Genomic DNA, 27621 nt, shown 5'->3' with positions numbered 1-27621 from the left:
CTGCATTTTTACAAGGGTAAGCTGAGAAAAAAACCAGCAACTTCACCTTATCCAAGGCTGAATGTTGTAGCAAGGAAGAATTCAAAAGATAATATAAACATGTCTTCTTTCATGCAAGATGTGTGAGCCACCACCTTGAACATGTGCAAGGAACAGCAAGACTGCACAATTACAAGAGGAAGGCAGCTTCACGTACAAGAGAAGCCGCAAATGAGTGAAGGGGAGCAGACTTTGGAAAGTGAACACAAGGAGTGAGGTGGTTAATTATGTGGGACCCAGTAGGGTTGGATGGATGGCTCAAAGAGGGGATGGAATGCGCCAATTTCGAAGCAGTGAAAGAAAGAGAGGCCACCCTTCGTTCTACAATGACGGAGCGGTAAACATCATGCCTCAATGCAGAAGAAGACGAGGATGATTCACAGGACTTTCAACATGATGTGACCTCTGAAAATTGCTTCAACATGACCTCTGAAAATTGCTTCGATTCTCAACATTGGCAAATTGTTTGAGGCATACAAAATGCACGTAAATAGAGTAAGGTGTGGTGCTTGTGCAGGAGGTGGGCATTTTGCCCCGAAGTAACTCAAAACAATATTGTTCCTTTTTGAAAGTTTGGTTTACATACTCGAGTTTTGAGGTCACTTTTCATTGCAGCACAATTAGTTGTATTTTTATATAAATACATTATAATCACTGTATTATTGCAGTTTTCATTGTCTTGTGAATGCATGCCACATACTCCTATTTTAGTGCTTCACATGGAAACTAAGGCAGTTGTAGATCAGAAAATAGATAACACAGATAATTATATACTCAACATCAAAATAAACTTATCAAATCTTTAGAGGGACACTCGTTGAAATCCTCCACGCAAAAATGAAAAATATTTGAACACAGAGGTAAAGTTCAGCTATCTTTACTAAACACATGTCAATAAACAAGAGGTTGCCTCAATCACAAAAAACAACAAGCGTTACGCCTCGGTCCCCCGTCGGTGAAGTGATGTGAGTTGACAAAGTGGAAGATGCAAGGCGGCCATCTTGGATTTTGACGTGGCGACCCAATTTTCAATAGCGTTCTTCCGTATGCCTAGATACACCCACACACCAGATTAGACGTTGGTACTTCGGTTATTTTTCAAGATAATCCGCTCACAAGGTTCAGACACATATATGGTGGCGGCCATCTTGGATTTTGACGTGGCGACCCAATTTTCAATAGCGTTCTTCGTTTTGCCTAGATACACCCACACACCAGATTAGAAGTTGGTACTTTGCTTATTTTTCAAGATATTCCGCTCACAAGGTTCAGACATACAGTCATGTGAAAAAGTATGTACACCCCATGTAATGTTTTGACTTTTTCAACATATTTCAACATACAGTTATTTGATCTTCATTTCAACAATATTGATAGATAAAGGTGATATAATATAACAAATATCATGAAACATTTACATTTTGTAGTCCATTGTATAATTTAAATAAACATAAATGCAAATTTCGCATGCGGAAAAAGTATGTACACCCCATGAAATGTATTTTTTATCTTTTTAACATATGTGGACATATCAATAATTATTGATCTTCATTTAAACAGCATCTATAGATAAAGGTGATCTAATTGAACAAAAAACAATGAAAATTTGACTATGCAATAATTTATTCAACAAAACATTGTTGCACAGCATGCACAGTTGCATGCACAGCTCGTTTCAAATCCCCCCACAACATCTCGATGGGATTTAGATCCGGGCTTTGACTTGGCCATTCCAGAACCCTCCATTTCTTTCTTTTCAGCCATTCCTTGGTGGATTTACTGGTATGTTTAGGGTCATTGTCATGTTGCAAGGTCCACCTTCGGTTGAGCTTCAACTTTCCGACAGATGGCCTCACATTATCCTCAAGCACCCTCTGGTACAATGAAGAATTCATAGTGGATTATATGATGGTGAGGTTCCCAGGCCCTGATGCAGCAAAGCTGCCCCAAACCATAATATTTCCACCACCATGCTTTACAGTTGGTATCAGGTTCTTGTGGTCAAATGCTGTCTTTGGTTTTCGCCAAACGTGTCTTCTGGTACTATGGCCAAATAGCTCCTCCTTTGACTCATCTGTCCAGAGCACATTATTCCAGAAGTGCTGGTCTTTGCCGAGGTGTTCATTGGCAAACTTTAGTCTTGCCCTGATGTTCTTTCTGGACAGCAAAGGTTTCCTCCTGGCATACCTCCCATGTGGATCAAATTTGTGCAGCCTCTTTCTAATGGTAGACTCGTGCACTTTGACATCAACAGTGCCAAGAGCTACCTGTAGGTTCCGTGATGATATTCTGGGGTTCTTAGAGACTTCTTTCAGCATCTGGCGGTCTGCTCTCGGGCTGAACTTGCTGGGGCGGCAAGTTGGCAGTTGTTTGGAATCTTCTCCACTTGTAGATGATCTTCCGGACAGTCGAATGATTGATTTCAAATTGTTTGGAGATCTTTTTAAATCCCTTCCCAGACTCGTAGGTATCTTTAACCTTCTTTCTGAAGGCCTCAGAGAGCTCTTTTGATCTAGGCATGGTGATGCCGCACACTTCAACAACAAAGAGCAAACCAAACTAAATGTCTGACGTTTAAATAAGACAGGTTCCTCCAAGATCCTCTCCAACGATGTTCTAATCATTTGCACCTGAGCTGGTGCACCTAATTCTAATTTTAGGTATTTGAAGTAGTGATAAATGTAGGGGTGTACTTACTTTTTCCACATGCGAAATTTGCATTTATGTTTATTTAAATTATACAATGGACTACAAAATGTAAATGTTTCATGATATTTGTTATATTATATCACGTTTATCTATCAATATTGTTGAAATGAAGATCAAATAGATGTATGTTGAAATATGTTGAAAAAGTCAAAACTTTACATGGGGTGTACTTACTTTTTCACGTGACTGTAGATGTTTGTATTTTGCATTTTTTTTGCATTCTGAATCGAGGATGGTTGATCTAAAGCACAGAATAGACCAGGATGTAGTATAGTGAAAATAACAGCAGAAAGAGAGGGCTTGGGGCACACACCAACCACATATCGGTTGAGGCACCAATAGTGAGCGACTTGGCGGAATAATGGGCGTGGGGAAGAACGAAGGCAAGGGGAGGAGGACACGGGTTGAATAAGATGGAAACAGTTGCAAGTCTCAATCGCAGAATTGAAACGAAAAACTGAAAACCCGGTAAGAGGCGGTCTTGAGGAAAATTAATGAGGGTAGAAAAGATCATGGTTGAGGATGGTGGGTGACCTGAGATGGTGATTAACAGCAGTCTCGAAGCTCGGGAAGGATGAATGAGATTGAAGAGACCGAGGAAGTGTTATTTTGAATGTACTGATTTCATGGTAATGAATGCACTTGGTGGTTTTCCACTAGCCAAGCACGAAGGGCTTGCCTAATGTCCTCTGCATATGAGGATAACGTACTCGTGACCCTGAGAGCATCTCCCTCACCATGATACAATACAGTGACTGCGCGCCATCGGACCAACAGATTCAAGTTGGGTGACATCTTTGCCAGGACCAAAGTGGATGTTTACTTATTAGTCCCCAACCGGTTTCACCGGAGGAGACTCCAGGTTTGCTCTCCGTCTGTCTATCCATCCGTGAGTCTGTCTGTCCCGCCTGTGGTTTTCCAGACTTTTTCTCCACACCCTTCAACATATTCAACTGGAACTTGGTAGCTCCATGGCTTTATTATAAGTTTCAGAAAAAGTTTGAGTTTCAGGGTGTTTCACCAATTTTCATGAAGTTATCCCCTTTTTGAACTTACAAATTATCACAAATTATGCATGGGTCAGTTTTTCAGACTTTTTCTCCCATACCCTTTTACATATTTATCTGAAACTTTATATTAGAACAAGGTCTCGTAGAATATTCATTGGGACTGGTAGGGGGCATGTAGAGGACAAAGGGACAAAGCATGGTAGGGATATGGGAGCAATTCTCACTGTGTGTGTGTGTTATGTTTGCAAGTATGGCGGAATTTAAGTTGAAATGTGAGTTGGGATGAGCGCTTGCGTCTTCTGCCAATCAAAAACCCAAAACCTTGACCGAGTCTGAGAGGTTAGAAGTTTGAAACCAGGCCGAATCGTGCCAAAAACTTTTTAAAAAACAAACCTTGACGTTTCTTGTAAGGGAATTCGTATGAATTACTATTCTTTCTTAAATACAGCAGCCAGACCCAATTTCCTTTGCTGCAATTCGAACGAATTGTAAATTTAAGCAGTAATACAAGACACAAATGTCCTAGAAACTTAAAATTACAGTTCATTGCAATGACTCATCATTCCTGATGGAGATGGCTGGTACAGCATTAACTTAGGGGCCTTAAGGTCTTCATACCGCCAAGTATCGAATAACTCAGCACACGGATGTGGTGGATGTGGTGCCGGGATTTGTGGCAATTCCGTCCGGATTTGGAAATGGGATCGCCAGTGTGGTCCAGCCATCTTGGGAACTGCGGAAGAGCCGGCGGGATTGTAAACGACTCAATTTGCCCTTGCTCTGTGATGCTACTAATGTGGCCTAGCTCAGCGTGACTGGACTCTTGCTGTTGTTGCATCTCTTGCCCTCGTTATCTTGGCTGGTGCTGCCAAACACCTTCTGTTCTTCAGGTGGTGAAATTCTATACACACCTTCGCGCAACTGTCCCCTTGGGAGCTGCGGCTTCTTCGCACGCCATTGGTAATTCTCTGCAGAAATTTGGGACTTATCGAGTCTATTGGTAAGACCATCACATTGTGGAAGCATCGCCCTAGTCTGGGTGTCTGGGTTTGAGCTGTCTAGTTTGGGATTGATTATCAGTCTTGATTATCTGCTTGATAATCCCTGGTGTTGGCTTAGCGGTTAGGGTGCCGGCTTAGGATCCCAGGATCCTGGGTTCGAATCCCGGTCGATCGCTGAATTAACGCCAGGGGGGTTGACTCAGCCTGTCATCCTTCCGAGGTCGGCATATTGAATACGAGCTTGCTGGGATGAATGATCCCGGTGTGCACCCCGATTTAGAATAGGTACACCGTATCCCTGCGCATCGTAAGAGCGTGACCAAGGGTTGGCGTCAGGAAGGGCATCCGGCCATAAAAACATTGCCTCAAACAGGGAACCATGATTGTCATGGGGCCGCAAGGCTAACCCCCGCTCTCGCGGGGAAAATGGCCTTAAAACGATCATTCATTCATATATTCATTATCTGCTTGATGTTGTTACTTGTAAAATCGAAGATTTTTCAAGTATATTGGTTGTGCGTTACTGCTTAGGGAATTTTTTATATTTTTGACCAGTATGTTGATCACTCCGGTTTGTGTGTTTGTGTGTCTGTCTGTCCACTCACTTATATTTTCCTCCAGGCCACAATTTTAAACTGATCTTCACGAAACTTCACCAAATGTTAGAGTTGGTGTTCCGACAGAATCCTATTTATTTTTGAGGTCAAAAGGTCAAAAGGTCAACGTAGGCCAAAAGTCAACCACTTTCAGTCAAATTTCTAAAATCCTCAATTTTCATTCGATTGACTTGAAATTTGAATAGGATTTTCATATCAGCTTACCGAAACCAACCACCAACTATTCTTGAGGTCAACATAGGCCAAAAGGTCAACCACCTTTTTCGAATTTCTGAAATTCTCAATTTTCATCCAATTGACTTGAAATTTGAATAGGATTTGCATATCGTCTGATTGAATTCAACCACCAATTATATTTGAAGTCAACATAGGCCAAAAGGTCAACACATGCCAAAAGGTCAACATGCCGAATTTCGAAAATTGTCAATTTTCATCCAAATTAACTTAAAATTTGAAGATACTTTGACATTTGAAGACAATTTGCATATCAGCTAACTGAATTCAACCACCAATTATTTTTGTGATCAACCTAGGGCAAGAGGTCAAATAGGCCAAACTTCTAAAATTGTCAATTTTCATCCGATTAACTTAAAATTTGAAGACTATTTGCATATCAGGTCACTGAATTCAACCAACAATTATTTTTGAGGTCAAAAGGATGCTCTACCGAGTGCCATTCTACTTTGTTCTCTTTTGCCAAGTGGCGCTCTATGAGTGATTTTTCATTCTGGCTGTCTGTCTGTTTGTTTATCTGTCTGTCTGTCTGTCTGTCAATCATGTGCAGTTTACAATTTTAAACCGATCTTCACGAAACTATACCAGCTGGTAGGGTTTGGCATGAGTAAGAAGCCTATTGATTTTTAGGTCAAAGGTCATCATGAGGTTGAATTTATAATCTTCATGAATCATGAGGTTGAATCTTCTCCTTCTCCTTCCTGTTGCTTTGATTATTTACCTATTGATTTTTGTCTTTTTGCACTTGTTTTTTGTACTCTGTCAAAGCGCCTTTGGGCTTCTTGAAAAGCGCTATATAAAATAAATGTATTATTATTATTATTATTATTATTATTATAATATAGTCATTTTTCATCTGACTTGAAAATTGAACAGTATTTGCATATTGAGTCATTAAATTGGGAAACGAAATATTTTTATGGTCAAAAGGTCAAAGGTCAACTCAAGGTCAAACTTCTAATATAAATGTTCATATGAAAAAAAAAAATCCCATCCGATTGATCTGAGCTATGATTAAGATGTCAATTTCAATCTTAATGAAATGTACAATTTGATACCTCCATGGCAACTTTTCTTTTTGAGGAGTGGGGGTGGATTTTGCAAGTATCATGTTCTGCACGACATTTCTTGTTTATTTATTTATTTATTTATTTATTTTTATATTTTTTTCTCTCTCTCTCTCTCTCTCTCTCTCTCTCTCTCTCTCTCTCTCTCTCTCTGTAGCTCTGTAGCTCTGTAGCTCTTGTCTCTTTCACTTTCCTTCCTTCCCCATTTCTAACATCATGGTGACAATGAGGCCTACATTGACCTGAAACATGAGCATGCTCCTTGCACGGATTTTCAGCACGATAAGCGGCAGATCTTCTTTGACACTAATAGTGCCGCTCGTAGCGTGCTCTCCACATACGAACTGCATTTGCTTCTAATTTATTTTTTGTTGATGTGTACAATTAAATTAGGTTGGCAGGATGGCCTAGAGGTACACTCACCTCAAAGCTGTCTAGCCTGGATTTGAATCTCAGTCCAAATATAAACTGCCATCCCTGGTGTTTCACAGTCATGGTTATTCATCAATGCCTGTGCCATCCCACGGATGGACGTCGAATTGTTGTCCTGTCTGACGGCATTAGTCAGTGGACGTTAAAGATCTTACGGTGTACTTTGTGAAGAGTTAGGATTGCTATCACCAGCAGCACCCTCAACAAATTCCAAATTGCTGCCTTAATTATTGCTAGCAAGGCAATGGCAAACCACCCAGTATAACCCCGGTTAACAAGAAACCTCTTCGGCAACACCAATGCTGAATTAGAATCAAATTTATCTTCGGTTTGCGTTACTAGTAGAATCACGTTTTGTTTTCCATGATGCCAGGAGCCTTTCAGCAAACGCTTCAATCACAGGCATGAGGCCTTTATACCGATGATTGCACACAGCGATTTTTCCAAACTCGTTATGCTTTATTTCTTTTTGTCTGTATTGATGTCAATTATCATGCGACATCATTTTCTCTCTTTCATAGATTGCTCTTTTATCTTGGGATAGGCTCTCTCATTGCTCTCATTAGTAGAAATGAGATGTTAACATTGATCATTTATCAGCTTTTACAACTCATTTGCTGTCTCGCTCAATGATTTTTAGAGATTTATCTCTCGGAGAAATTATTTTGGGAAGTTGCCAATTTGGATGGATTTGAAGTAGTTATGGCAAATACAAACAACCACATAATGAATCGATCTCCGTGTGACGAATAAGTCAGTAAAACGGTTGACATTGTTGGGGAATGTGGAATGGAATGGAAATGGAAATGATGGAAATGGATGGAAAAATGGAAAATGGAAAATTGTTGTTTTGGAATTGGAAAAATGGAAATTTGAAAATTTGAAATTTTTTGAAATTTGAAAAATTTGAATTTGAAATTTTGAAAAATTTGAAATTTGAAAAATAATTTGAAAAAAAAAAATTTAAAAAAAAATTGAAAAAATTGGAAAATGAAAAAAAAAAAAAGGAAAATGCAACTGAACATGTGATTACTGTTGATGTCACAGTATCATAATGTCAATCATGAGAAGAAAAGGCCATTGGGTTCATCTCGCTTGTGACAAACCGCCTTACCTGCATTCTTCAGCAATCTATATTATAATAGGCGAAGATGATTCTGTTGGACGTCTGTCCGGGGGTGTGGCTTACTCGGTTTGCAGAGTAGCTCCACCCACTCCTCCTTCTCGAATAGCTTTGAGGCCTGTTTAGTTAGGCCCGTGCTGTCTTTCTCTCTCACACAGGTTTATTTCAATTCTAATTCGATATATCATTTCATTTTTCGCAGTCGCTAACATAGTTTTAGACTCGGTTGAAAAAAAACGGGAAGAAAATCCGATCCGATCCTTCGGATCTTGAATCTCTCTCACGCCTTTATCTCCAATCTAACTTACCATCTGATTTCATTTTTATTGATGGTTTTAGACTATACACCATATCACCTTTTAGACTATACACGGTGTCAGCAACGCGGGAAAACGCAGATATATTTTTAAAAATACACCATATCACCGCCCAACAGCCAACAACCGCCCAACATGTATCATACACCGCCCAACATGACACAGACGGCAACATGTCGACATTATCGCTTTTTCTTTAAACCGAGTGAACCGAGCCGAACCGAATAAACCGAGTGAATTCACCGAGCGAATTTCATCCAATTCCACCAAGTTTCATGAAATTACCGAGATATTTCTTCGTTTTTATTTTATTAGTTACCAGCAGAAGTACCCAGCGTTGCCGGGCGGGGGAGGGGGGAAGGGCACGTACACTTTAAACATGTATATACATGTGGGATGTGGGATGTGGGATATATACATGTGGGACGTGTGTACGTGTGCGCGCACGTGCATATGTGTGTGTGTGTGTGTGTGTGTGTGTGTGTGTGTGTGTATGTGTGTCGATGTACGTGTGTGTATGTGTATATGTGTGTGGGTGTATATGTGTGTGTGTGTATATGTAGACATGGGCCGGTGTTTGTGTAAAGTGTGAGGAGGTATTGGAGAGGAAAATGCAGAGATATATATTTTTTAATCGCGCCATGATGATAAACGAAAATACACCGCCTAAAATAACAGTCGACATATATTTAAAATTCGTCACACACATCCATTGGGAATCCCACGGGCATGGATGTGTGTGACATTTCGACATATTGAGTTAGATGCTGCACCTGCACATTCAGTTATATAAAATGGTTACTGGCAATTGATCACATCCACAAATGATGTAATCCACACAATTTATGTACTTCACATAACGTTAATAGGAATACATGCCCGTGTAGATGGGAATGACATATAATTCACCGAAAACGTTGAAGCAACCGCATAATATTACGGTGATGTTTAACTCTGAGTGAGAATAGTTCTAAATTTAAAAAACTTTCTTCTGATATTTGTGATTTATTTCAAACAAACTGTATTTCCCATCTACACGGGCATGTATTCCTATTAACGTTATGTAAAGTACATAAATTGTGTGGATTACGTCATTTGTGGATGTGATCAATTACCAGTAACCATTTTATATAACTGAATGTGCAGGTGCAGCACCTAACTCAATATGTCGAAATGTCACACACATCCATGCCCGTGGGATTCCCACGGGTGACCCCGCTAGTCTTACTATAATTCACCAAATGTCTGTCTGTCTGTCTGTCTGTCTGTTCCCAGGTACCGCAAAAACGGCTGAACCGATCGCAACTAAATTTTGGGTGGGTAATCCTGGGACCCCCTGGAGTAAAATAGGCTATATTGTTTTTCCAATTAGAATTTTTTTTCCAATTTTCCAGTTTTCCAAACGCGATGGAATAATATTTCCCGATATGAACAGTGATGTGGCTTTTATTGAAATTCTACAAATACTGTTTAGATTTTGATGATTTGCGTGTGATATGATTCAACGGATGTCTATATAAATCGTTTAAAATAAAAAAAGCCTTCAATTTCTGATATTTTGCCTTTTCATTTGGGCCTCCCAATTGAAGCCCCGCCCTACCGTTGCTAGTATTGTGTAATACATGAGCCAGGTGGTTGTTGTTTCATATGCAGCCTGTGGCTGCTGGTTGCATAACTTCCGGAAGTGCGGCTGTACCGTTGATGGGGGAAAAAAAGGATGACAAAAAAAAACTTTTTCCCTCGGTTTTCAGTAGACGGGTAATCATTTTGCCGACCTTTTTTTTTTTTTTTTTTTTTTTTTTCTATACATAATCGAGGCTCGTGAAAGAGCTAACATTTATCACACAAACAAATCAAACAGACAAACAAAGTGTATAAAAAGGGGAGCGGTAGACAAGATGGGGAGAGAAGGGGAAGCACATAAACACAACATTTGTGTGGGACATCGGGAATGTGTGGGAGGGAGAGGGCTTGGGGGGAGGCGGCCTGGAAAGGGGGGGAGGGGGTGGGAGAAGTATAAACACAAGGACACCAATAACTTCCAGGAAAGAAGTTGGTATTTCAAAAAAGAGGATTTGGGGTGAAATTAGCGGGGGTAGAACAGATCAAGGTTTTGGATGGGGGAAAATAAGAGATGGTGGTGAACAGCTGTTTTAAAGACCTGGAGGGAGGAGTGGGATTGAAGGGAGTGGGGGAGTTTGTTCCAGAGGCGGGAGAAAAGAGGAATGAAGGAGTGAAGGTGAGCAGAGAGTCTTTATTTTGGCAGTTTAACCATAAGAGGGTTGCAGGCAGATCTTGTGCGACCTGTAGGAATATTTGGGGGACAGAGCCCAGAGAGAGCTGGAGGAGCAAGGCCGGAGAGGAGTCGGTAGAAGACAGAAAGACCACCAACCTGCCTGCGGTGAGTAAGTGAAAGGCCCTCGGAAGTAGCTTCATCACGGGAGATTCCAATGATTCTGAACGCTTTGGTTTCAACACCGTGAAGACGAGCTAGGTGTGAGGCAGGAGCACCGGCCCAGAGGGGATTTGGTTTGTGTCTCTTTGTAGATGCTCTCCAGACTTTTTTTGGTGGAAGGAGATTCGACATTCGACTTGAAAACAGTAGCTGTTGTTATTCTCTTTTTATTGTCTCTTTATTGTTATGTTATGTTATTGTATTATGTTATTGTCTCTTTTTGAACATTGTATAACACGAACCTGCAGTTTAGCAGTACTTTGGCTCTGAAGTTGGTAAATTGTATGGAGTCACGTCCTGAGCGCGCATACGGACAGAGGGGAGAGGTAATTTTTAAGCGGTTAAGCTGCTTCAATATTTGGCTATGTCCGTCCGTCTGTCTAAAATGAAGAAGAAGAACCTTTCTAACCCACCATATTTAATTCTAAAGGGTTCTAAAGAGTAATTCTAAAGGGTTCTAAAGAGTAATTCTAAAGGGTAATTCTAATGGGTTTTGTTCGTTACTAGGCTTTGCCTATTTCATTTTTTAAATGCCAAACTGAACCGCTTCCTACGGACTCGAGTGGGATTTTAAAAATTATTTTTAGTCTGTCTGCCTACCTGGCAGTCAAGCAAAATAGAAATTCATTCCAAACAGGAAACGTACTGTTTTTAGGGATCTCATAAAGGACACAAACAACAGGCACGAAGAACTAATTTAACGTGTTAAATACGGTGGTGTAAAAAAATACTGTATTAATAGTGGTAAACTTCCGGGATTTTTTTTTTTTGCAGCTTTTAAAGTCTTTATTTTATTTCAATTGAATTATATACTTGAACACTGTGGAATACGCATTTTGGCACTTTCAAAAACCTTCCGTTAATTCACAGTACTTGGCCAAAGTAGTACGCCATTTTACGTCAATTCGACCAATCAAAATAGTTACTCACTCTCTCAGAGTCTCAGCGTTGGGGAATATGGAGATTCAGACAAAATGGTGGCTCATACGATATATCGATCGTGCCCGGAAATCCAATAAGCATTAGTTTAAAAGGCCTTTGCCATGTCCCTTGTTTCTCAAGACTGTGAGGGGTATGGTGTTCTATGAACTCTCTAGTTGTAAAAGTGTTACATCAGCTCTTCCACATTCTCAAAGTAAAGTCAAGAATCCAGGCAGTGAAGAATTTGATTTCCGCACATTGCCCATGAAGGCCAGACTGTTGGTGGTGGTATCGGTGGTTGAGGTGGGAGATGATACCTCCAACAAAGGCAAATGAACATCACTCCTGCAACAAAACAGATACAACTGGAATGTTTTCTAAATGCAGGATTCTTTCTCAATTACACTTCATCTTTCATTTTGAGATTAAGATTCCAAATCTTGGTGGATTAAAAAAAAAAACCCCCCAAAAGGAACCAAATAGGAACAGAGATATTTTCTTTTAAATAAAGTACGTACTGCGTTTACCAAGACTCGCATGTTGTTTAAAATGAGTGATATAATTTTAAAAAATCTTTGTTTCCAATATTTGTCAAATATTGATCTGTTTTCGAATATTTATTTAAAGTTTTTTTTTTTTTTGGCCAAACCCCTTTGTGTAAGTAGGAAACGTTGATGAAGGTTTCCACCATTGACATCACAAGTGAAATGTTTTCCTACATATGATATATGTACTTGCTCCTCCATGAGCCTCAGATCACTCACTGTAAAGGAAACTTGCTCTAGCTGCCTCAAGGACTGCTGGGTTCGGATTTGGTTTGTGTCTCTTTGTCGATGCTGTCCAGACTTTTTTTGGTGGAAGGAGATTCGACATTAGACTTGAAAACTGTAGCTGTTGTTATTGTAGCCTCAAGTGGTGGTAGAGGGGTGAAAATAATGTGTCATTGAAAGGATAAATCTTCAAGCATTCTAACAGCTTTGCCGGTGACGATATCTAACATGTGACAAAAACCCAAGCAGCAGTGTGACAATGAAATTCAATTGCAATGGGAAATAACATGAATCTAATTTTGGAAATGATAATGAAACCTGTATGCAGGGGCTAATATTGTTAAAGGATTTTGCTGCTCTGCAGTCTGCATCTCCTCTTGAGGGAGTGGAGTGGACTTGGGGGATTGGAAGGAATGTTCATGCCGAGTATCTCATGATGTTGTTTCTGAGCAGGTTTCCATTGGATGTCTAATTGCTTGCACTTGCAACTTTGCGCAGGAATTTACGTGCTGATTCTGCTTCTGGCGTCCTGGGCTTCATTTCGTCTCCGCCTCGCCAGCCATCCGCCATTACTCTTCCGCCCTGAGACGAACATACAGAGTCTTTTGAACCTGCAGGACAACCTCAGCTCTCCAGCTATTGCCTGCCATACTTGCTCGGGTGCGTCTTACGTTTTGTTTGATTATTCAGCATTCTCAAGCTCTTACACAATAGTTTAAGACTGTGTGAGGAATTTCCTCCTCCCCATGGATGCCAACCGATGGGGATTGTCTGTGCTCTATCCTTTTCAAACAAGGCAGCAGCACGTACCATTTTTAAGTCCCCCCCCCCCTTTCCCGTGCCTCCTCCCCCCAAGCCCTCTCCCTCCCACATATATCCCGATCTCCCTGCTCTCAAATGTTTTACTTGTGTGCTTCCCTCTCTCCCCCCATATTGTCTCCCGCTCCCTTTATCTTATGTTTTATGTGTCAGTTTGTCTTTTTCTGATTAATGTTAGCTCTTACACGAGCCTCGATCTTGTACACAAAAAAGAAAGAAAAAAAAAGAGTCTTTGGTATGACTTGAACCGGTCCAAACCGGATGGGTGTTTTTTTTAGGAGACACCATCACCTTACTGTGAGGCCTTTGGCTCCCTACTGGAGCTGATCCGCCCTTTGCCAGGTGTTGTGTTTGGTCCTGTAGTCCTGTAGCAAAGCCAGTGAGGGGTGTCGTTTTAGTCGCCAACAGCCCGACCATGCGGCAGGTAACACTGGGTTACATGTTACCAGTGGCAGTCCCAAAAGACTGACCTGACCAGTTTGCTATTATTCAGTGGCCCTTCTCTCGCCATCCTGACTAAGCCTTCTGCATGTGTGACCGAGGCCATCGACTGGTCTATAATTTGCTGGGAGGGCCAAACCGGAACCCGACTTTCTTGCACTTAAGAAATGCTGGCAGTTAACACCGCTCCTTTCCACTGACCTCTCACAAACACCGCTCGTAATCTTCACTGCAACAACAATTAACCTTATCGCCTCCCCCACCATTCTCGCATCACATAGACGTCAGGTAATGACAAAAAAAAATGCTTTGGAAAGGAAAATGTTTCATTTATTTTTTTCCAAAAAGTAATTAGCTCTTTCAAGAAGCTCCTTGCAGCTAATTGTCTGCCCTTTCTGCTACCTTCGGCAGACTTTCCACTTGCTTAATGAGATATTTAGGCCTGCACAGTTTTGAGCAAAATTAATAACGCCCGTGATGTTAATAACGATGATTTTGAATATGCAATGCATGGCTTTAGCATTTGTGCAGATTGTTTGTCATTTCATGGCCCTCTGTCTTCTTGCAGTTGATTGAGCTTGAAGCAGTTGACTGATTTCACCGCAGTTCAGATTAAATTCCACCATGCATGGTGTCCTTCACCAGGAATGTCAGATAAAGCAATTTTGGATGATAGGAATGACATTGCTATTGGTGAACAGAGTAATGATCACCACAGTGGTAGAGATACCAGTCGGTAGAAATGTAACAGGAGAGTACTAAAATCCTCATTTTGTGAACTTTTGGGAATGATCAACTCTTCCTGTCTGTCCCATCTACTAGCATTTGCTTCTGCATATTGTATATTCCATAATCGTTTTTTAGCTCACCTGGAACAAAGTTCAGGGGAGCTTATGCGATGGCGCGTCGTCCGTCCGTCTGTCTGTCTGTCTGTCTGTCCGTCCGTCCGTCCGTAAACACTTGCAACTTCTTCTCCGAAACCGCTGAAGGGATTGTGACCAAACTTGGCACAAATGATATTTGTTGTGTTATGACTAAAGTTTGCTCACGGTATTAAAAAACCGGGTTTACCGGGGTCATAGTGGATCCAGGTTTGACCCCCAAAAATAGGAATTTGCTTTTTCCTCTGAAGCTACACACACTATTTCGATGAAACTTCACCACAACCTTCACCACACGTGATGTATCAAAGTTTGTTCAAGGCATTAGAAAAATTGGGGTCTGAGGAGGTATGGTTGGGGGAGGTGGGGGATGCCCCCCAAAATAGGTATTTTTTTGTTTGTTTGTTTAAAGTTTAATGATTATGTTAGTATGATTCTACATTCCTGCCCTGTGTTCTAGAAACCATTGAAATTGGTTTAAATACCCTTAGTTAGTGCAGTGTACTGTTTATTCTACCAGGTGAGTGCCCGGGGTATTGCCCCGATGTTTGAAAATAGAAGGTTATTGTGTGACAGTTCGCTGGCAAAATTGTAAACTCCTTCCCAACCTGGGGGCTGCAGTCTGCGAGCAGTCTGTGAAACTTTGGCTTCAGCAGCAGTCTGCGATGGAGTAGTGATATGTCCTGTGTGCATTCTCAGCCATGAAACATTCATGACCTTGTGGTCAGCACCTTAATTGCTTCAGAGGGGTATGGGAAGATTCATTCATTCATTATTTTAGTAGATTCAGCCCGTCCCTTGCACAGCATGAGACGGGGTTTTGTCATCACTTCTGTGTGTCTGTCGGGGTATCTGTGTGTCTGTCTGTCTGTGTGTCTGTCTGGGCCATAACTTGTTTTTACCATTTGAGCTATTGTCCTCAAATTTTCACCAAACTTTATTATGATAATACGGAGAAGGCAAATTAATAATTTGCTCAAAAAGTCAAAGGTCAGCGTCACATAAAATCGTCATTTTTCATCGAATTCACCTGAAATTTTAAGAATTTGCATATTGGATCACTGAATTGGTTCACCAATGAAAAGCTACAAGGCGATTGTTGTTGTTTTTTTAGATCAAAATGTCAAAGGTCAAGGTTGCGTAAAATAGTCAATTTTCACCCGATTGACCTGCAAATTTAAAGAATTTGCATATTGGGTCACTGAATTGGTTCACCAATCAAAAGCTGCAAGCCAATTAGTTTTTTTTATCAAAAGGTCAAAGGTGAAGGTTGCATAAACCACCAATTTTCACACGATTGCCATGAAATCTAAAGAATTTGTATGTCGGGTTACTGAATTTGTTCACCGATCAAAAGGGTAGGAGTCGATTGTTATTTTTAGATCAAAAGGTCAAAGGTTAAGGTTGCATAAAATCATCAATTTTTTTCCAATTGGCCTGAAATTTTAAGAATTTGCATATTGGGGTCACAGAATTGGTTCACCAATCAAAAGCTAGAAGCTGATTAATTTTTTTTAGATCTAAAGCTCAAACAAAGGCCATGGTTGCATACAGTTATCAATTTTCATTTTGTATTAAAAAAAAAACTGTTTTCGTTATTAATAGCATATAAAGAAGAAGAAGAAGACGTCTCAATACAAACAGACCCGGGCGGGCTTTGCATTTTTAGATGCTTCCTCATTTTACTTGGAAATTGTTCCGACACGAGTAGGGTACATACAGTATATGTAGCATACTTCCCTTTGAATTACCGTATCTAGTCTGATGTTGATTCCTGGCCTGGTCATAAACTGTCGGATCAGTCGGTGCATCACAGATGGGCTTTGCAATGCAAAGTGATCTGGCACTCAGATGGACGTTAAGCCAGGCACCCATCTGCTGGATTTAATTGAAGGACATTATGGCAGGAAGAAGTAGGCTGTAGTACATGTCAGAGCAAATGACATTGGGAATGTTTACTCCGAGCATTTGAAAAATAGTGTCGTGTGGCCGCCTTTGATAAAAATCAGACGGTCACGGAAGCCGATTGCGAAGGCCTTAGCTCTTGAGGCGAAAACTCAATGGTGGACTCAAAGACAGAAAGCTATACAAAATTGCGCGGGATGGAGGGGTGGCGCGAGACCCCTGCAGTCTTACCTGTTCTCGGGGTGTCTCCAATGCCGCTGCAAATTAAATAAACCACACGGAAAACTGCGTTCAGGTATATACAGAAAATAAAACAAGGATTAATTCACAAGGATAGCGGGACAGGAAAATACGCGCCGGTAATAAATGTCCTAATTGGGATGTCCCCACACACAGATTTCGCATACGACACAAGGGAAAATGAATTAAGGAAAATAAAACGTTCGTTATGCACGGGGAAATGTGGTGCGTCCTTATCTGTCTGTAGTCTTGTCCACCGTCCAAACGCGGCTCCAAGCTCCGGCACGAAGAAACCCTTCGTCCGCTCGCTCGCACGCTTTGCCAGGCCCCGATGCGACTCGCTCCATGGCACGCCACGAGGTCCCTCGCTCCTAGCACCGATGCACCACGTCCACAAGGAACCAACGCCGGGCCAGCAATCCCCACACAAAGCCAATCTCCAACCCGAAGGGGCCGATCTCCAACACGAGGTCCAGCGCGAAGAGAGACGAAGAGCACAGAGAGGTCGTGCAGCGCCAAGAGCCAAGAGAAAGAGAGACAAAATGTCGTGCAGCGCACCCTTATATAACCTTGCGTCGAATCTTCTCCAATGTGCTCTTTCGCTGGTGCCCTGTCATTGGCAGAGTGCCTCCCGCACTGTGGTGTTGCTCGCCCCTCCCCCTGGCCAATCAACAGTCCTCCTGGGCGTGGCTCCCAGCCTTGCTCGATGTCGGTGTTGTACGTGGCCCTTGCCTGCTTGTCTTCCACAGTCTTTGTAAGGTAAGGGAATTTAATTACTGTTGTGCACTAAGAACCTATCTAAATGTTTATAGGAGTGCGTTGCCATAAGGGACAAAGGAATGATTACCAGGTCGGACACACAGGGGTTTATCTTAGTCTCTACAACTACTTAACACCCAAACATCCTCGTCTGTTCACAAGTATACTCTTATCCCGACAAACCACCTAAAAACACAGAACTTATTACAAGGTAGATTCCCTATCGCGACAGTCGAATACCTACCTATACAGATCTACCTGGCTCTAGATATTCCTTTACCCCCCGATATAACACAGCCCTCCCCCCCCCCCCCCCTGGAACCATAGCTCTTGCTAGGTTCACTGCATGTGCTACCATTCCAGTCTTAACACTTACTGTCTCATACTTAATTAACCTATGAAATAAATCAGGAGGGCTGTGGGAAGTGAGCCGGACTTCCTACCTATTCTCCTTAACATGCTAATTCCCTTAACAATCATGCAATCAAATATGTACATTTCATTAGAATTCGTGACTCCTGTGGTCGGAGGAAACAAACAAACACTCAAAAATCCTACCTTAACCACAAAACGTAACCAAACTTACAAAAATTCAGAACTCTATAAAACGTTTGTACAACCCCAGTCGACAGACCGCGTCCCCCGGTGGATGCCACAAGACGCAACCTTACCTGCGGGGCCATCCCAATGCACCCCTAAATTTCCGCGGGCCCTGTCCAGGTGTTACAGGTGAGTGACATGGCTCGGTGGATTTCGCCCTCATTCATGCAACACAAACCCCTTAACCATTCATACTCATTCCAAAACTCATTACACTCAAAATCATTTCAAGCACTTATTTCATCCCCCTGCAGGACCATGGCATTGATGTCATTCGTGTGTGCATTTCTCAACTAGGCAGCGGGGAGGTACCGCACAAGTAAGATGGTGGGGGCGCTCCAGGCTATGGTGCCGGCAGTCCCAAAAACAAGTCAACCGACTCACAAGTTCATTGCCCCCCCCCCCCTTTACCTCTTGGCCCCGTGACAGCCGAACAGCCCTTTTCGCCGTTACCTCGCCGGTGAGGGTCTCCACACACCAGGCTCCGTTGCCTCCTGCTTCAGCGCAGCTACACGGGTTGCCGGGAGTCTCCTTTACACCACGGCGCCCAACCAGACCCTCCACCGACGAGCTCCAATTTCCAGATACCACTGGCTGCCAGGGGTAATTGCCGCAGAGGGGGGCCGCAGGCATCGCTCCTCAGAGCTTGATCTGTACCTGCGGACACACACACCTTCCCCACCCACAAGATCCCAAAACACATTTCCTCCCCTGCTGCCATTCCATTCTCAACACATTCCAGAGAAGATGGTACCAAAAAGATGTTACAAAAGAGTTGCCATGGCCTGCCTCATGTGAAATCCCCGGTTCACATTTTACCATTACATTTCCAAAACACAATAATCACCACTCATTCTCAGTTTCCATTCTCCACGACCAGATAAAAACACATAACCACCACACCAAAACACACGCCACCCACAAGACTCTGTGGCACACATTCCATTCCCCCTCACCGGCCATGTCATCACTCGCACCCACCTCCCAACTCCAAATTACATGTCCCAAAATTTCCATAAGCATGTCCTGAAGCCTGGACCAGTAAACATCAAGGCCTTACCTTTACCTTGATGTGCAGGTAATTACCGTTTGGTCAGGTCCAAAAGTGCCATCCACCCATAAAATCCCGAAATTTCTCATTGGACCAATCAAATTTTCCAAATTTCACTTTTCTCCCCACTATACTGGCAGGTATGTGGGTCCGCATCCAACGGTGATTATCACTACACAACTACCCTGTGGCCACGACAGCTCCGCACCTCTACTGTGCAAGGGTCATCGTGACAAGGTGAGCAGCCGAAACGCCAACATGGCCCATGAGTGTCCACAAGGGTGCGACCCACCATCCATCCTTCGGCCCCCCTGGGAGGAACACAGCTGCACTAGACCCAGCTGGCCAATGTGGTGAGCACCTGCTGCCAACGACCACTACTGCACGCACAACCTCGGCCCTGGGGGAGACGGTCACAGTGCGTGGCATTCCCCTCACTTCACCTACGCCGCCCTCGTCCCCCAGTCCACAGAACTGCAGCCCCCCAGTGCCCACCCACATTTGACCACACCATGGTCCAGTCGACAGCCATGCTCCACCAGGAGACACACCAGAAGACATGGTCCACACACCTCGGACCCGCACAGCACCACATTGACCCTCAGACTACACAACTACATCCCCATAACTCCGCGTCCCAAATATCGGCGCAATCGCCCCCGCAACCAGTTGAAAGCTGTGTCCTGCCAACCTATCAATTTTATCACAGCTTCCAACACTTTGGTCTACACACCTGGATCAATAATGGTGCCACTGCTCTCAGTATCCACCATGCCATTTCAAAATTCACCCTTAAATTTGCATCTAACGCTCAGATTACCCATGCCAAACATTTTTCACATTTTACTAAACTCACCAAAGAAAGATGCTTTGCCACACACATGCCAGCCGAGCATGGCCCATATGCTTGGCCCGTTACAAATTCCCGATCACATTCCCATGGCTCTCTTCCCAAACCGTGAGTCCATAAATCATAACAGAAATCTGTGGAAGGTCACTCTCACACCATCACGTTCCACAGATGCTCCAATGGTTGTCCGGCAGGCTATGTCCATCCCTGTCCATTCGGTTCGACCCACGTCCATAGACCAACCGGACCCTGGCATGACAGCATGGCAGGTCACCACATGCTGGCTGTCCCAGAGTTGCAGGGAGAGGGTGTCATGCCGCATGCCCGGGTGGTCACCACATCAGGCCCAAGTTGGCCGTCCGCGAGACCACCCCCAAAGCATGACCCACAACACCTCCCCCTAGTGGTCCTCAATAAATGCCATCCCAGGCTTGAGAAACCACCTCGGACCCCCTGGAGGTCTTAACCCCCACCAGGGTCCGGTGACCCCGCCGGCCCGAGCCACTCACTCGGGCTACGCCCCGATGGACAAGGGACGCCACACTCCACCAGACCCCCGTGGGGCCCAGGTCGTACCACGACACCCATGGCTGGACCCCACGTCCAAATCTTGCCAGCACAGCCCCCCAGCTGGCTGGCATCACCAAATTTCAAAAGGGGCAACTTTTGCCCGAGGCCATCCCCAATGACCTCTCCTGGTCCACATTCCACAGCCTGGGGACCAACACCCTCCATGGCTGCTCCAAATCAAATTCCCATTTTAATTTTATTTTAGATTTCCTTTTAAGAATTTTGGCCCCAAGTGTCCAAAAACCACAGCTACAGGTAACAACTCCTACCACAGGTTGTTCTGCCCCTCCCTGCAGCTGTTCCAAATTCCCTATGGGGACCAAATTTCCCGAGGCTCTTTCTCCCGATCCTCCAATGTCCAAATTCAGCCCGGAGCCAACACACACCCCCAACTGGTTCTGCAATTTCTGAGCCTCTGTTACCCAATCGATGTGCACGGTGAGGGTCCCCTCGGTCACCTCAACCGCCTCCTCGGACCGACATACATCCTCCCCCAAACTCCTTTGGCCCTGATCAAACTTGTCCTCCATGGGACTGTCCCAGGTCCCCAGCCGCTGTCACATCATTCTCATCATTCACATTCCCAATCAGTTCTGGCCCCCAAAGGCCTTGATCAATAAATACCTGGTCCGGCTCCACCACACGGACCCCCAATAATGTTAACCCTCTTGCTCTGAACCACCGACCTGGCACAGCAAGGATTCAAATCCATCCCCCTATTGATGTGTTGGGGTATCCACCCGGCCCCGATAAACCTCCAGGTCATGATGTGGGAAACATTCCCCATTACAATTTTCACATTCCCTATTTCCTTCCCTAACTTCTCCATATTTTTCAATTGCCATTCCCGGTGCAATTCCCAATTTGGCTTCCCCCCGTTCCGATTCAAATTCTGCCACCCTTGGCTTCTCCTGGGCCCCATCGGCACCATTCTTTTGTCCTTCCCTCAATTCATTCGTTTGTTCCTTCAAACTATCACTCATTTTTTTGATCTGTTCACCCTGTGCATTAATTTTGTTTTCCAATCCCTTCATGTCTCCCTTCAATTCCCCTTTCATTCCCTTCATGTTATTGTTCATTTCTCCCATCTGCTTACTGAATCCATCCATTTTGTCATTCATTTGCTCATTCTGAGCCTTAATCTCCCTAAATAATCAATCCAAAATCTGGTCGGTTATAGGGGTCGTTTCAATTGTTCCCGACAATTGGAGGGGGATGGGTTGGTGCTCGGGACGGGGGAGATTCCAAGACCAACCTCCAATTCCCCTACCTCCGGCTCACCTTCTGAACTTACAGAAGCCTCGCTACGCACCTCCATTTCACCGACCTGCGACATCCGCTTTGAAGGAGGTTGTTTCCTGTGCGCGTATTTATTTTCACCTCAGAAACAAAATTTAAATTTTCCGAAGACGCGATATCGCGCTTCGTATGCCCAATCGACTATGCAAATTTCTACGCCTCGACTATGAAAATTTTACGTCCGAATGCCGGGCGCGATGTATGCCCGACCGTGTCGATCATAGCCGTGGACAAAAAAAATTGTCCGACTGGCCCAGATCCGCACTCTTGACACCATTTTGTCATAGGGTTCAAATCCCGCTCCTGACTACCAATTTGTCGTGTGGCCGCCTTTGATAAAAATCAGACGGTCACGGAAGCCGATTGCGAAGGCCTTAGCTCTTGAGGCGAAAACTCAATGGCAGACTCAAAGACAGAAAGCTATACAAAATTGCGTGGGATGGAGGGGTGGCGCGAGACCCCTGCAGTCTTACCTGTTCTCGGGGCGTCTCCAATGCCGCTGCAAATTAAATGCACCACACGAAAAACTGCGTTCAGGTATATACAGAAAATAAAACAAGGATTTATTCACAAGGATAGTGGGACAGGAAAATACGCTCCGGTAATAAATGTCCTAATCGGGACGTCCCCACACACAGATTTTGGATACGACACAAGGGAAAATGAATTAAGGAAATTAAAACGTTCGTTATGTATGGAAAAATGTTGTGCATCCTTATCTGTCTGTAGTCTTGTCCACCGTCCAAACGCGGCTCCAAGCTCCGGCGCGAAGAAACCCTTCGTCGGCTCGCTTCCACGCTTCGCCAGGCCCCGATGCGACTCGCTCCGTGGCACGCCACGAGGTCCCTCGCTCCTAGCACCGATGCACCACGTCCACAAGGAACCAACGTCGGGCCAGCGATCCCCACACAAAGCCAATCTCCAACCCGAAGGGGCCGATCTCCAACACGAGGTCCAGCGTGAAGAGAGACAAAGAGCACAGAGATGTCGTGCAGCATCAAGAGCCAAGAGAAAGAGAGACAAAATGTCATGCAGCGCTCCCTTATATAACCTTGTGTTGAATCTTCTCCAATGTTCTCTTTCGCTGGTGCCCTGTCATTGGCCGAGTTCCTCCCGCACTGTGGTGTTGCTTGCCCCTCCCCCTGGCCAATCAACAGTCCTTCTGGGCGTGGCTCCCAGCATTGTTCGATGTCTGACGCCCACGCCAGTGTTGTATGTGGCCCTTGCCTGCTTGTCTTCCACAGTCTTTATAAGGGAAGGGAATTTAATTCCTGTTGCGCACTAAGGACCTATATGTGTTTATAGGAGTGTGTTGCCATAAGGGACAAAGGAATGATTACCAGGTCGGCCACACAGGGGTTTATCTTAGTCCCTACAACTACTTAACACCCGAACATCCTTGTATGTTCACAGGTATACTCTTATCCTGACAACCCACCTAAAAACACAGAACTTATTACAATGTAGATTCCCTATCGCGACAGTCGAATACCTACCTATACAGATCTACCTGGCTCTAGATATTCCTTTACCCCCCGACATAACAATAGGTGCAGGATACATTGGGTAGCTGGCTGAAAACGAAGGGTTGTGAGTTTTTGCCCAATTAAATTCTGCCCTATGCAACAGGGGGCACTGCATCAGCGGTATAGTCATGCCCAACCAAAATGTTACTGCCGGTCAGGCAAACTCATAATTGACTGCAGATGATCCAACACCTGTAATGACAATCTCAACTGCTTTTTAAAAACACAACTGATCTAATTTGATGAGGCGAAGACATTTCTGTCTATGATTCTTGTCATTGCACATGCCAAAGTCCACTCACAAAATTAGCACCTTCAACAAACCTGAAAACTCTCAATAAATTGCACACGACAACATGTCGGAAGCGTGCCCTAGTTTCCATTGTGCCACCAGACTCTGTGAAGGATTGTCTCTCTCCTATAATTACTCCCCACACTCTTTCTCGGCCTTCCCACTTCCACGATAATTTTCTCAGACATGGTTTGTTTCGGGCCTTTGCTAATCTGGCATTCTCCTGAAATGTTTTCAACAGTCCTTCCTTTGTATTCGTTCCAAATTATGAATGTGAAATGTCATCATGTAAATCTTGTCTTTCTGTCATCGTATCATCCTACTCATAACCCATTTTAGTGCTGGGAGAAGATAATATAACACGGCACAGGGTTGTGTTCTCTTTTGATAACGCAACACATTTTCATGTTGATGAAAGCCAAAATAATAAGAGGAAAAACACAAATAATTGCTGTTTCCGAATATATATTTTTACAACTTTGGAACTTAAGTTGGTTGGTTCAACAATGCCATCGAACTTTCAATACACCACTACTTGCCAGGACCAGAAGGTCATCTTCACTGTCCTTGCATGCCGAAACTAGGACTTATCTTGAACTCAATGCTTCTTCACAATGATTTTTGGGACATTGATGGCCTCTATTGTAATGTATATCAGTGAGGGTGGGGGGTGGGGCTTGTGCATAGGGCATTGCATGATGACAAATGCTACAAGGAGGACGTAGTTGGTGCAGTTTCGTGGATGGAGCCTCGGTGGAACCAGGGTCTACCCCACCCCAACTTTTGCCTGGACTTTTTTTTGTTTTTGTATACTTAGTTGAGGCTCGTATAAGAGCTAACACCTAGAACATACAATAAAGGGAGCGGGAGATGAGAGGGGGAGAGAGAGAGGGAGGCACAACAGTAGGGAACAGGACAAACAACAACAACATGCATTTTAAGGCCATTTTCCCTGCTAAAGCGGGGTTAGCCTTGCGGTCCCCATGACAATCTTCTCCATTTTGCCCTATTTTCTGCATCTCCCCTTGTTAACCCCCTTGCCCACATTTCTTCTTCCACCATCTTTAGCCAAGTCTTTCTCGGTCTTCCCCATCCTCTACTTCCTTCCACATTCATTTCCATCACTCTTCTCAACCAGTCACTTTCATCCTTCCTCAACACATGACCAAACCATCTCAACCTGTTCCTCTTCACAGCATCAATCACAGGCTCTATTCCCATCATCTTTCACAATTCATCATTTGTCTTCCTCTCTCTCAACGATACTCCGCACATCCACCGAACCATTCGCATTTCCACCCTTTCCAGCCAGAAAGAACAGAACAGTAGGGAACAGGGACATTGGGATATCTGCTGAAGAGAGAGGGCTGGGGCGGGGCACACGGGATAAAGAAAATGGATGCTACAGGGAATTTCAGGAAAAATCTCAAGAAAATTTTTTTTTTTGTGTAAATCTCAAGGAGGTATTTCCCATGGGAAATTTGTGAGGCATTTGTATAAGGGTTTCCTTTCTTGCTTTCGTTCTGCACACCACCACAATCCTATAAGCAAAGTGGCCTGGCAAAGCAAACACCTTTGTTGGGTTAACTGCTGGCTTTGGTACCGATTTGAGGTGACAAGGCGAGAGAATATCCACATCCAATTGGGCATGCAAGTGATGTCTTTTTCTATAGCCATTGCCTCACAAAAGCCTTCCGGTCGATTAACCTATCATAATTTGCTGCGAGTGTGAGCTGCTTTCCTCCAAACCCACCAAATTAAACTCAAGCCAATAGCATTAGAATTGGCATCTCATCCGTAAGCGTGTCAGCCTAAAAACGCTTTTCCTTTCCTGGATCTTTCCCGAACTTTACATTTCATTATGAGGAATGACACGTAAATTTGTATTTCATTTGATCGCACCAGAGCTCTGTCACAGACGCTTCAACACCGTGCAGAGGTTCCCATACAAAGGAGGCAAACCAAACCCCTCTCAGCCAAATTCTGAAGTTGTTTTTTAACCTCTATAACATGTCACAGAAGGCTTGTTTCAACTGATTATTTCCACATGAAATTAAATGAGCAAAATGATTGTTTTTTTTAGCAATTATCTTTTGCTCTTCTTCTTTTTTCTTTTTTACACTCGTCACCAAAATAATTTGTTTCAACTGCATGTACTGATTGCTTTGCCAGGAAAGGAACAATTGGAATTGCTAACTAGCATGAAGATGTGGTCATAATTGTCCGTGTTAATTATAGCAAATGTTAATGAAAGTTTCAATGGGAGAGAGAGAGAGAGAGAGAGAGAGAGAGAGAAAGAGAAAGAGAAAGAGATAGAGATAGATATATAGATTGAGAGATTTCATTCCTTTTCATTGAAGGACAAACCTTTTCCACCAATGCAGACAGGTAAAAAAATAAATAATTACAGGTCATGAGATCATTTCTACAAATACAGACAGTTAGAAAAAAAAAAATCATGGTTACAAATAAAAACAGACAGCAAATAAAGTTGATATATACAGTCATAAAAAAGTACAGTTTTGAAACATTTCACATTAAACCAAATAAGAGAGCAATGCTATATTTACAAGTTTACTGTAAGGACTCCGTCAGTTAAACTGCACAAGGAACGCCGTACACACCATCGTTTCTGGAAGTCTTCACAGTTATCAAAAGACAATTCTAGGTTCACCCGAGACGACACCAAGGACCTAAGAAAGACTACAGCGTCATCCACTGGAACAACACTGTTCCGGATTTTCCTCTTCCTGGACACATATATAGCAAGTTTTGCCTCAGAAATTAAAAAGTTGGCTAAAAAACATTCATGCCTACATCTGGGTTTAATACTAAAACCAAATATAAAAACACAATGTGTAAAAACCAACCCCAACCCTTGGATGACATGCGATAAAACAGTAAAAAGTGGTGTCAATCTTGGGCATCCAACAAAGGCATGAAAAAGAGTTTCCTGGGCATCACAAAAAGGGCACTTTTCGAAAACATGTGGACACATTCGGTGTATCAAAACGTTTGAGGGTAAAATGTGATGTGCCAATCGCCACTGCAAGTCTCCGGAGCGTTTGGCGACCGGTACCTTGTACCTAAGCCAGTTGATCGGAGTGGAATGAGTAGTTTGGAGCATTCTCCTCCTTGTGGAGAACCTTGTGGTTCTGCAGGTCTATCAGGAACAAGGGGTTTGACACACATACCATAAACAGAGGATTTCCCCATCAATTTAAAGGATTAAAGGAGGTGAAACCCCGAAAATGAAGTAAAAGCTCTGGAAAGGGGCGTTGGGATAAGAGAGGGCCAGCTTCCACCTGTGGAGCCCATTTTAGCTTGGTTTGCTTGAAAAAGTGCAGAATCACAGAAAATATTCTCCCAATGACTCGAATGGACCTAACTCCAGTGGCCACAGCAACGTCAGCAGCTGGTTTCCACTTGTAAGGAGAAGGGGTTCTAAAATCTTCAACCTTGGTGCATCCAACATCAATAAACTTTTGAATAAAGGTACGATCACTGCAGACCCCTTCAAAAATGGGGTTTAAAAAGATTGGCTCGTTTAAAAACATTTCAAGGGAGTAGTTAGGGTTATCACGGCAAACGGTAACCACCTGCCATGCCTCAAGCACACTCCTGTAGAACAGGGGGACTGATGCCGTATCGACTTTCTTGATGCCAAGAAGGAACAGCTCCTAATCGTAGCCG

General features: G+C 43.4%; 1 protein-coding gene across 1 annotated transcript in view; it reads left to right on the top strand.

Annotated features, from left to right (window-relative positions):
- LOC137425829 (protein dispatched homolog 3) overlaps positions 1–27621 on the top strand; it is a 348370-nt gene that overhangs the window by 135538 nt on the left and 185211 nt on the right. The window contains exon 4 of the mRNA XM_078775594.1: positions 13194–13355. Within this exon, the coding sequence (XP_078631720.1) occupies positions 13194–13355 (162 nt within the window). The remainder of the gene's footprint in view (positions 1–13193; positions 13356–27621) is intronic.

The sequence above is a fragment of the Myxine glutinosa genome, chromosome 4 (genome assembly GCF_964187855.1).
Source record: "Myxine glutinosa chromosome 4, kmMyxGlut1.1, whole genome shotgun sequence".
Taxonomy (NCBI): domain Eukaryota; kingdom Metazoa; phylum Chordata; class Myxini; order Myxiniformes; family Myxinidae; genus Myxine; species Myxine glutinosa.
The sequence above is the reverse complement of the archived record's forward strand: the minus strand, read 5'-3'. Positions and strand labels throughout refer to the sequence as shown.